The sequence below is a fragment of the Melanerpes formicivorus genome, unplaced genomic scaffold, assembly GCF_026170545.1.
Source record: "Melanerpes formicivorus ecotype bairdi unplaced genomic scaffold, bMelFor1.0.p_v2 SCAF_2, whole genome shotgun sequence".
Taxonomy (NCBI): domain Eukaryota; kingdom Metazoa; phylum Chordata; class Aves; order Piciformes; family Picidae; genus Melanerpes; species Melanerpes formicivorus.
In genome coordinates this window covers 16870305-16881404 of record NW_027142354.1, presented here as the reverse complement: position 1 = coordinate 16881404, position 11100 = coordinate 16870305, and the positions used below count along the sequence as shown (strand labels likewise).

General features: G+C 46.4%; 1 protein-coding gene across 2 annotated transcripts; it reads right to left on the bottom strand.

The window, feature by feature from the left end:
- Positions 1-1931: 1931 nt before the first annotated feature.
- ZBTB2 (zinc finger and BTB domain containing 2) lies at positions 1932-9498 on the bottom strand. Of its 2 annotated transcripts, XM_068151845.1 has the most exons (3): positions 9303-9498; positions 5184-5367; positions 1932-3366 (listed from the first exon to the last, which is right to left on the bottom strand). In XM_068151845.1, the coding sequence occupies exons 2-3, from the start codon at positions 5354-5356 to the stop codon at positions 2004-2006; spliced, it is 1536 nt and encodes a 511-aa protein (XP_068007946.1). In that variant the 5' UTR covers positions 5357-5367; positions 9303-9498; the 3' UTR covers positions 1932-2003. The 2 variants fall into 2 exon arrangements, with proteins under 2 accessions (XP_068007946.1, XP_068007937.1); XM_068151836.1 differs by lacking the exon at positions 9303-9498 and having other exon boundaries at positions 5184-6027.
- Positions 9499-11100: the final 1602 nt, after the last annotated feature.

The window sequence follows — 11100 nt, the reverse complement described above, 5'->3', positions numbered from 1 at the left end:
ACATGTAGATTTTTTTTACCTCAAAAAACTCTTATACTTTGAAGTAAAATAAATTGATTTAAAATCTAATAATCTAAGACAAGAGACCAACACCACTTACAATGCACTTTACAATAATCATCCCCTTAAAATAAACTGTGAAAGAATGATTATGTAGTGACTTTTAATGCTGAATCCACTGCTTTATGCTTTACTGAGCCATTTGTTCATCTGTATGACAGAGGTTTTAGTCTGATAGATAGAATACATTGTTTGGCTTTAAAAACAATTCAGTAAGAGCTTTCAGAAAGACTGAAAGCCAATAACCTTTTACCTTCAACTCAATAAATCACATTCCATTTAATTCAGTTTTTATTCAATGAAATGATGTATAAAAACTTACAAATCTGAGAACTTAACTATACACAAAAAGATGATACTCATTTTAAACGTATACACAGAGAGGAGTTGTGGTTTGTGACTTGCCCTCTCCCGCCCCTCCCCCCAAAACACACACTGTCTCCATTTATGACGGGGCATATATTCTGTCTGCTTACACCTTCTGCTGGCCCGGTTATTGCTTGGTGGGCTTCACTGTTGTCAGTTTAGGTTTTTGGGCTACCAGCAAAAAACCTGGGCATCTATATTAAATAAGAATCAACAACTTGATTTTTAACACAAAGAGGTGGTGCTACTATTAGCAGCAACTAAAACTACAGAATTTATCCCTCCATCTTTTGCAGACTTTGTCTTGGCTTTGAAAATAACAGGACTCTTACAGAGCAGAATTTGCTGGCTAGTACTCCAGATTCACTCTAAAACAACCATGATCCCCTGTTAGAACTTCTCCATGCATTTTCCTCCTCTTTACTCACACCATTACACCAAATGAAATCAAGGACATTGCTTAACTGAGAGAGCTTTACTCTCTCCTTTCATCCAGAATTACTCAAACCTATAGCTAACCACACACGCATGTGCTGCACTGTTGGTGGTAAAGTGCTCACCAGTATGTGACTTCTCATTTCCTTTGCAGCTTGGGTGACAATACTTGCCTATGAGCTCCTTCTCTTCAACAGGCCAATAAAAATGCATGCATCTCAGGATGTTTTTAATTTGATTAAAATAACCTGTGCAACAACTACTTCTGTCAAACAGCTACAACTTTCTGGACTGAATCTGAGAGTAGATGGCTAGTTACTTAAAAAAAAAAAAAAAGATGTGTGCATTTCTTTATCTGTACCAAATATACACACACTTTATATATATATATACATACATATATAAAAAACTTTATACATATATTTTTATATATATATATATATATATACATGTAAAGATTACCATCACATTATCATTACCAGCTACTTAAGTCAAAATTTGACTAAGTAACTACTTTGCTTAACTCAATGCTATCTGAAACAGACACCCAAAGGCATACTTGAAGGAAAACGTAAAGCTAAAAACCCAAACACCCTCAGCTCTTTTTAACTCAATGAACAGAGATTTTGCATTTATTGTGAAAAGTTCTGAGGGTTTTAAATGATAATTTTAATCAACCTGTATGTGGACTTATAAAAAGCATGGTGTTTGTAATTTGCCACATCTTCTCAAAATGCCATTTACCAGGGAGACTAACATATATATACTTTGCTTACCAAACTGATACACTCAGCATTGTACCTAAGTACACTTTTAAGCAATCTAAAATTTGTTTAAAGTCTATTAAATTTGGATTAACTAATACTATCAACATAGTTAGCTGGATTACTTTATCCCATGTTCCTTTGTATTAAAATCAATTATGTTGAGGTTTGATGCAAAAGCTTTTTTGTTTGTTTTGGTGGGAGAGGCAAAGTCCAATTTTCTAACGTGCCAGTACAGTTCTGGTTGCTGAAGACAAAGGGCGTGAAGGAGACTGGTCGAAGAGATGGCAAGGGTGAGGCAAGAGGTGGAGGGAGGGAGAAACTGATTCAATAAAAAATATGTAAAGAAACTTTAAAAAATTGATATAAGTTTCACATTCAGTCTAACAACACTGCTTCCTGCTCCTTTTTGATGGAGGCTAGCACTGCATTATCAGTCTCTGTGGCTTCTGTGTCCCCACCACCTAGCAGAATGGAGCGATCTTCTTCTAGTGTAAAGACAGAGTTTTGATTTTGGCACGAATGTTTGACTACTTCATTAGGAGTTGAAAATGTTTTGTCACACAAGTTACATTTGTAGGGCTTGTTGGTCTGTACTAGCATGTTGTCCATTTGACTGCCTTCCTCAAAAGTACAGAGTTCCAGAGTCTGTTTGTCCACCATCGTGTACGTGTCCATGCTCTGGTTTAGGCACACATGTCTGGCAGCCTGGTTAGCCCTACAAAAGCTTTTGTCACAAGTGCTGCACTTGAAGGGCTTGCCAGTGTGTATGTACATGTGCTCCCTCCAGTGGCTTTTCTGAATAAATTTGCGACCACAGATGGAACATTCGTATTTCCGTCGTTTTACTTCCCTCTCTTGATCTGCCTGCTCCAAGTTGTCTATGTCTGCAATATCAGAGGGTGGTGGTGTCTCTGACTGCTGCTGCCCATCAATTATTGGGGAGTCTGAGATCTGCTGCAGTTCGCTGTCACTAATCATCCCTGCTTCAGGTACTTCCACAGCATCTTTATCAGCTGTGTTGTTGCAGAGGGACAAAGAAATATTACTTTCTCCCTGTTGGCTAGATGTGAAGGGAACTCCCGTGTGGATCTGCAGGTGCTCACGCAAACTACTTCGCAAATTGAACCGACGGCCGCAGAGGTGGCAGGCATAGTATTTTGGGAAGCTTCCATTCCTTTTCATAATGCTTGGCTTGACATGTGCTATTGTGAGTGAGGCAGGCTGTTCATCTGAAGAAGATGCTTCCATGTTGGCCTCTTCTCCTGCAGGTGAGTTATTACCAGCAGCAGATACCAACTCTGGAGATAAAGAAGATGGCAATGGGTCAGAAGTGGACATATTTGTCCTGTTCACTTGTGGCAGAGTTGTACCTAGCTGTGAGAGCTGTGAGCCTTCAGAAACCTGCTCGTGGTTCATTCGTGATGTCTGTGGCCTTGGTTCTCGCCCGAGTTTGTCAGTCGTTGATGTAACCTTAGTGGGATGTCTTATCTGGTGATCTGCAATCTGAATGCCATATAATGAGGATGCTAATGGAAAAACTTGATCCGGGTGAGAAAAAGTTCCCTGACTTGCAAGGCTGGCCTCTTGAATTAGTGGATACGCATGCAGAAACTTTATTCCTTGTTCTAGTCGAACTGGGTCAATGAGTTGCGGTGCCATCTTCCCGGTGTACATCAAATGTAAAAGATAACTGAAGATATCTGGTTGTATGTCAGTTGCTTTCAAACGGACACATTCACTGAAAGGTGAAATGCAATGATCAATAAGAGACAAGGATTTTTTTTTTTAAACCAGATATAGGTTATTCAGGCACTCCTAAAACCCCAAAGCATCTACTTAAATTCCAAAGACAGAATCTGTAATATATATAAACACCTTAATGTAAAAGAGCTGATCTTACTGGCCACTTGAAAGATCACAACTTTTTCTTCAGGTACGTAACCAGTTTGAAAGACAAAGCTGTTCCCATTGCAACCTACACCTTTCTAAATTACTGTTACATTATAGATTTGTTGTCACATATGAATGTATTTGTAAATTGCAAAGACAACTTGCTCTTGGTTGGATTCAAACATGTCCATAGTTAAATTAAAAACTACTAGCAGTGAACTCTAAATTCACAGTCCATCAAACTTTTCTCAGTACTTAGCCCTGAAGACACCTAAAAGTCACCTGGTGTTTGCCTATTTGGCTTCTACGTCTTACTAGTTTTTACAGCTGTAGTTCTGCATAAGTGTGGTATCACCTTATCACAACTGCGTTACGATGCAGAAACCACGCAGAACAGGGTATGAATCCCCTGAGGATCTCATGCAACAGGTGTAGCCTGAATACATCTACCCTGTGGAGGCCAGGCTCCTCATAAGGCAGAACAATAGCTTCTTTCCTTGACTAGGGAGGAAGAAGCAGTAGCACCAGTGGTACAACTGGTCAGCATAACAGCCCTTCTGGATGCGATGTCCTCATCAGCCTAACAAGACTGAAAACATCACCATCCTCCAGCTGAGGCATGCCCTATGCATCAACCTTTAGGATACTCTGGACTGAAAGACCCACCACTCCTTTGATTGAAACTGGATCTCTATGCAAAAAGAAAGGAAGGTTCACAGAATAGAAAAGAAAATCAAGGACGACTTTATTAGGCCAATTAGCTAACAGGAGAGGATCTGGATTCTAATAGCTTTTCACAGTTATTTGTAGCTCTTGTATTAAACATTAAGTAAAAGACAGAGATCCAAAAATGGATCTCTGCATGCTGTATTCTGAATGCTCTAACCACAGTGAGCTACCAAGCTGAAGAGGAAATTTTGCTATTTCTTGAGGTGCACCCTTCTTGACTGCTTTTGAATTCAGATATATAAATCAAAAGTAAATTTCGCAATCCTGTCTTCCAGGAATGCTTTTTATGGAGCATCAAGACTGGCACATCTGCCAGTCCTCAGCAGTGCAATTCCATCTTTGATGCCCACTTCTGTCTAAGAATTATGTGGCTAAGAATGAAGAATTTAACATAAACTTTGAGATACTCCTAGTAATTGTAAAAAAGAAAAGACAAAAAAAAAAAAAAATCATTAAAACAGTTTTCCAGCACCACGTAGTGATTAGTTACTTAACTGACTTTGGGAAACTGTAAAAAATGAATTAACAAATTAACTTCTTTTATAAGCAAATTTATCAAAAACTCTCAGGAAATACTTAATGAGTTATATACAATGTTAGGGAAATGTCAAGAATAGTGCCAAGACAGAGTAAAGAATAGTGAGTGGGGTAAGGAAACTGCAAGAGTGAAAACAGAATCCTTTAAATACTCAACTCTCAGAATTCTATGTTTTTTTAAGGATAATGAACTTGTATTAAACAATAACATTAGTGTTAATGAATCACTGTTCAACTTGAGTATGTTTTAAAGTAAGATTCTAGTTTGCAGATAAGACTGGATTCCATATTCCTCATGTCACAGCAAGAAGCTTTTTCAGGCTTCAAAATATTCCTAGACCTCCTTAGCTTACCTAACCGAACAATGTTTAAACAGTGAACGCTTTTTTTTATAGTTACCTGGTTTGATGAACAAACAACATCTTGAAGTAGTTGGAGAAAGAAGCAAGGACTGATTTGTGTGCCTTGAAGTAGACATCACCAATGGCAACTGTGCAGTCACACAGGAAACCGAACTCTCTCTGAGCATTTAGTTGCTGCAGCAGAATAAGTCCGTGGTTGGCCAAATCCATCTTTTTACACTCTGAAAAGCAAATTATTTTCATGTAAAACTTATCAGTAGATGCAATAGCAGCTGTCTTGTAATAGATATTTTCCTCTTGTATGCGTATGCCATTAGCAACACCTCTTAATCCCAAACTACTGTATAAATGTTTTTTTTTTCACATGTAGGTAAGTATCTCTGTTTCATGATGGGCGATGCAATTCATAAAGGTGCAAGTTATTTGCCAAGGCTTAAGCCGCAAAGGGAGATCCAGGACTGAAGAGTTTGGAAAAGGCATGGGGAGTCTGAGACTTGGATACAGAAATGTAAACAGCTGAAGAGGAAGAAATATTAATAAGTAGTAAAAACAACTGTTTGTGACAGGAAGAACAAAGTATTTTGGCTGCCACACATCTATTCAAACAAGAAAAACATCTCTCTCTTCTGGTATCGGTCACCCTCACATAAGTGGGTGGGGGAGTCAAGCAGAACCCCAAAAAAGAAAAGTTAGATACTTTTAACCTGAATTTTCAGTGTCTCTATGTATCTTTTACCTAAAAGTTACGTGTCCATCTAGCTGAATCCCAACCACACATTACGTAATTAAGTATCTCTGATGCTTATCCTCTCTCCTGGGAAATACCAGTCTTCTCAGGCTGAAACAATTAATTCATTCTAGGTATGTGCAAGCTCTCTGAACTATCAGAACAGGAGGAACTAATGTTTTCACCCAGCAACTATTTATTTATTCACTGAGATCAGGTACAACTGTACCAGCATGCCTCATGCTCACATAGTAATTCAAAAGACACAAAGGGTGAGATGTGCAGTTCCATTCACTGCTGGCTGTCACCACAAGGTAGGATAACTAATAGTGAAACTAAAGGCACCAATCTGAGCCCCCCCTAAACCAGGGTTTCTGCAACCCCGCACCCTCCTTGTATGTCCTTGTACCAGCTGCTGGAGGCTGTCCTCAAAGAACTAGCTACCTAAGTACTATAAACTTCTTATCAAGGATTTGAAGGCAGCCTTGGAAACCAGAATTGATAACTTCGGGGAAAAAATAGCCAAGGAAACATTACGACAGTTGTGTATAGTTGGATGGATAGGGCTAGTAAGATCAACAAGTACATAGAAATGTAAACATAACAAATAGAGCTCCAAGTAGAAAAAATGAAAGCATGAATGGGAGTAGGTCTGTATGTAGCAGTGTAAAACAGCAAGAGAAGTTAACAAAATTCCTAGGCGTATTATGCACAGAGCAGTTCAGATGCATTATGAACAGAAAATAAAGAGGTGAAAACAGAAGTGGATCAAAAGTAGCAGATTTATAAAATGTCTTTTCCCCCTCCAGAATGAGTAGGAAATTATGGAAATTATCAAAATTTTAGGAAAGGTACAGTTTTTCTTCTACACAGTGTGTGGCTTTTTTTGGGAAGGAGTACTAAGGTGCATTCCACCTATGCCAATATGTTTAGCCACTGGAGAAACAAGTGTTTCTATTTGCAGGACAAAGAAGAATGCCTTTGTATTTAAATGGGTAAGCAAGCATTCCTCTGCATTTACATGAGATTGGAAGTCTTTGAGTCAGGGGTGTAAGGGCAAATAAATAAATACAATGTAAGACACAGTTGATTAATTTCTTAAAAGTAGTAAGAGAAAAAAAAAATCAGGTTTCAACTCTCTTCAAACCCATCCTCTCCTTCCTAACTTACTGTTTAGATAATTATGTTTATACAAACAATATGCTAAAATTCTTTCCATCTTTTCAAAAGGGGCAATACTTGCAGTCATCAGTAAGAGTAACCATGTTAATCATTATTTAACCCTGCAAATGCTCCATGCAGGTACTTTCCAAAGTTAAGGGAAATATGCTGATTTATGATTTAAAAAAATAAATATTAATTTAGGTTATTCTGTGTGCTACATTTCTTATTTTATCAGTGCTGAGTCTGTTCTGTACTTCACAAAACTTCTCAGGCAGAAAACACTAACAAAGTTAGTGAACTCCAAGGCAGAAAAGTACCTCCTAGTTATTACCATCCCAAGACTGTTTAGCTTAGTTTCACTTTTATCCAAATAGCAATCACTGTGGCAGCTGAAGCTGTTAAGATTCATGAGCATTAATATTCTCACGAAATGATACAACGTTCATACACATGCAAAACACATCTTTCAAATATCCACAAAAAAGTAATTTCAACACTTTTAATTATTTGGAAGCACTAAAAGAATCACACTTTAAGGAAGTATGTACATGACAGTGTACAAGTTAGGAAAGCACTCGTGCCTCTCATACACAGAAGGGTACATCTTAGCTATGTGCATGTGCATTACCCTTAGCTAATAGAATATTAACACCAGCAATGCCTTGTTTCAGTGTTGATCGATTCAACTTATGCCTTAAATCCCTGTAGAGACACTCCTTTTGTACAGTTGACAGGCTGGCTAGGTTCAGCTTTATCACAACTTTTGAAATTATCCAGTTTGCTTGAGGGTATCTGAAAAACCACGCGAGACCGAATCCTTTCTGAAAGCGTAAGTTTATTTCGGACACCTCAATGGGAAAAGCAGTGAACAAATGACAAGGATGAGAATGAGCCGGTAGAGAAGTAGGCCGAGGGAAATGCCGTGAGCAATGTAGCAGGCGCAATGAGCAGAGACTGGGAGCCGCCCGGGCAAAGGGAGACGGTCGTTCTGCCAGGAAATAGCCCTCAGGCCTCCGCAGACGCCGAACCTCCCAACAAGCCCCCGACGCTCTTTTCGCTTCAGCTGTAGAAGGCACCAGCCCAGCCCCGGCCGCTCGCAAACGTAGTCCACCGCCTGCGGACCCTCCCTCCTCCCCGTCTCCGGTGTCTAGAGCGCTGGCAGGTGCTCGACAGTGGGCTACCAGCACCCACCCCCGTGGGGCGGAAAGCGTGCAGGCACGCGGCCCCGCCCTCCCGCCGCCGCGGGACGGCGCGAGTGCGCGCCGGCAGCTGCGGCGTGGGGGAAGGGGCGCGCACCGCTCGGGCGCTCCCGCCGCCTGCCGGCGCCGTAGCGTACAGGAGGGCGTCGCTCGCGGCGGGGGGGGCGTGGCTTGCCGCCCGTCCCCGCAGTCACGCTCGGCCTCTGTGGCAGGGGTGACGGCGCCCTCCCATTGGCCGCTGGGGCGGAAGGCCGGGTGGCCGCGCGCCACTCTCACTGGCTGCGCCCCACCCCACCTCCTCTCTCTCCGCCCTCCTTTCCCCCGGCTCCCCCTCCCCCGCGCACGCCACGCGCGCACGGACGGACGGAGACGGCGCGAGACGCAGCGCGAGCGGAGCTGCCAGGGCGCGCGAGACGGGAACCGCCGCCGCCAGGGCCGCCCAGCCTGCCGAGGAGAGACAGGCGGGGCCGCCCCCTCCCGCGCCGCGCGGCGCCCTCCTCCCCCGCCCTTCCCTGCGCCGGATGCCGCCAGAGGGGGGGGCCGCCCCGCTGCGGGCAGGCGGCAGAGAGGGAAGGCGGGCGCGGGGGCCCAACCGGCCGAGCCGAACCGATCCCGACGTCGGACGACAGCAGCCCCTCCCCCTTTCTCCCTCATCCGTCCCCTCCATCCTTGGCGCGGCCCACTTCCCCCCCCCCCCCCCCCCCCCCCCCCCGGCAGCCCTCCCCTCAGCACGGGCCCATCCCCCCCCCGGGCTGTGTCCCGGATGGAGCCGCCCGGCCCGGCCCGGCGGGGGTTTGTCAGGAGGCCAGGGCAGCCCCAGCGGCGCCAGGCGCGGCCCTCCTCCTCTTTCGCGCCCCCCTCGGCCCGCCGCAGCGCGGCTTGGCCCCGCGGCCGGGTGCCTCTCGCACACAATGAGGAGGCAGGGCCGAGCAGGCCCCACCGTGTCCCCGCGCCTGCCTGCCCGCCGCCACCGCCTCAGCCTGGGCCGTGGTCGGTGCGGCGGGGCCGGGCGCACGTGCGGGCGGCGCCGGGATCCGCCGCGAAGCGCGGCGCGGCCGGTGCTCACCTGGGGGCCGCAGGCCGCTGAGGCGCCAGGTGCTGCGCGGGCCGCCGCCGTCTCCGCGCCCAGCGGCAGCAGCAACAACGGAGTCAGCGCGGCGGCGGCGGCGGCTTTTCCTGTCCGGTTACGTTAGGGTCACATGACCGAGAGCGGAGCACAGAGGCTGCAGCGAGGAGCCCCCGCCGGGGGGGAGGGGAGGCGGCGAGCGCTGTGGCGGCAGCAGCAGCAGCAGGAGCCACCCAGCCCCCTCCCGCCCCTCCCTCCCTCCGCCCGCCGTGCGCAGCGCGGGCTGCACCGGCGGGACCGGCCCCGCTGCCGCCGCCCTCCTGCTAGGCAACCTCGGCCGAAATCGTCCGCCCCCGGCGGAGCGGGGTGAGGGGCCTGCGGCGGGTGCACTGCCCCTTTAAAACCCCCGTGGGGTGTGGGCTGATGCAGCCCCTTCGCTGCACGCCGCCAGGCGGGGGCGGCCCCGCCGCTGCCAGCGTTCCTGCACCACCTGGACTGCGGAATAACGGGCTGCGTCGCCGCCGGCTCCCCGGAGGTCCCGGCTCGGGGTGGCAGTAGCGTGCTGGGCTGGAGCGACACTGAGCTCTCAGCCGGTTGTATGGCGCCCCGCCGGCCTCGCCTCGGCGGCAGGGGCTGCTCGCTGCCAGCGCGTCCGGTGCCGCCGGGGGCGCCCGGCCTCGACGCCAGCGGGCACCGGATGGCTGCTGTTAAGAGAGGCTCGGGTCAGCGGGCGTGCGCTACTTCGGGTTCTCCCCGCGCTTTCTTGGGGAGGAGTGGCAGGCGCAGGTGCGGATAGCCACCGGGTACTCTGAGATGAGAGAGGGTGACAAACCGGTGGTCCTAGGAACGGAGTTGGGAGGGGGGCGGCCGCAAGGGGTGGCTCGTCACGAATTTTGTGAGAAATTGTCCCAGGACCCTTGGCTTCTTTCCAGGTCTCATTTATAGTAAGGTCTTTCGGTGCTCCGGGGCCAGGCTGTGTTGACGTTTTTATGTGGAGGGCAGGTCTTTGTGAACATGTCCTGGGTATGCTTTGGTTGAGCTGTCAAATGGGAAGTTCGAAGTTCACTTGTCAAAAGGAGTGATTCAGAGTGCAGAAGTGGAAAGGTTGGTTTTGATTTTTGTCTGTTTATGTGGACAAGTTACTTGAACTGGGTATTTTTAACTCGGCTTTTTAAAGGGGCAACGACATAGCAGTCTGTTGCAAAGTTCACATCTGGGGTTTTGTCCCACGGGAGATTCGGTGGCCGTGGAGTGCGGAGGGAAGGCAGCTGCAGCCAAGCCTTTTTTCATCCGAGTTGAAAGTGTGCTGTAGGATTCATGGGTCCTTAAAACAATGCATAAGTAAATGTTGATCTTGCAAAAAGTTATTAACGGTCATTACTGTGGAGCAGGGATGCTGTCCTCTGCAAGAGGCAGGGAAGTCCATGAACAAATGAAGGGTGAGCCCTGCCTTGAGACATAAGCATGATTTCTCTGACACTTGCTCTAGGCATGACCTGGTTTAGCACCTTGTTTTAGGGTGAATGCTAACTGGGGCAGTAGAGCAGACAAAACTGTTTCCAGAGGGGAACTTTGTTGTTGTAAGAAATTTATGCAGCAGTGGTTGGTTCCTTTGCACCCTCTGCTTGGGGAGGTGGCGGGGAGCTGCTGCTATTATTATTTCTGTTATTCATTAGGAACAGCCTATGCTACAATGTCAGTGATTTGAATTAGGTCCAGATTATTATTACTTCTTCTAAGGTAGTTATTTAATCAAGCTTCTAGCTGTAGCTGGGATGGTGCTTCCAAAGTCGTTAAA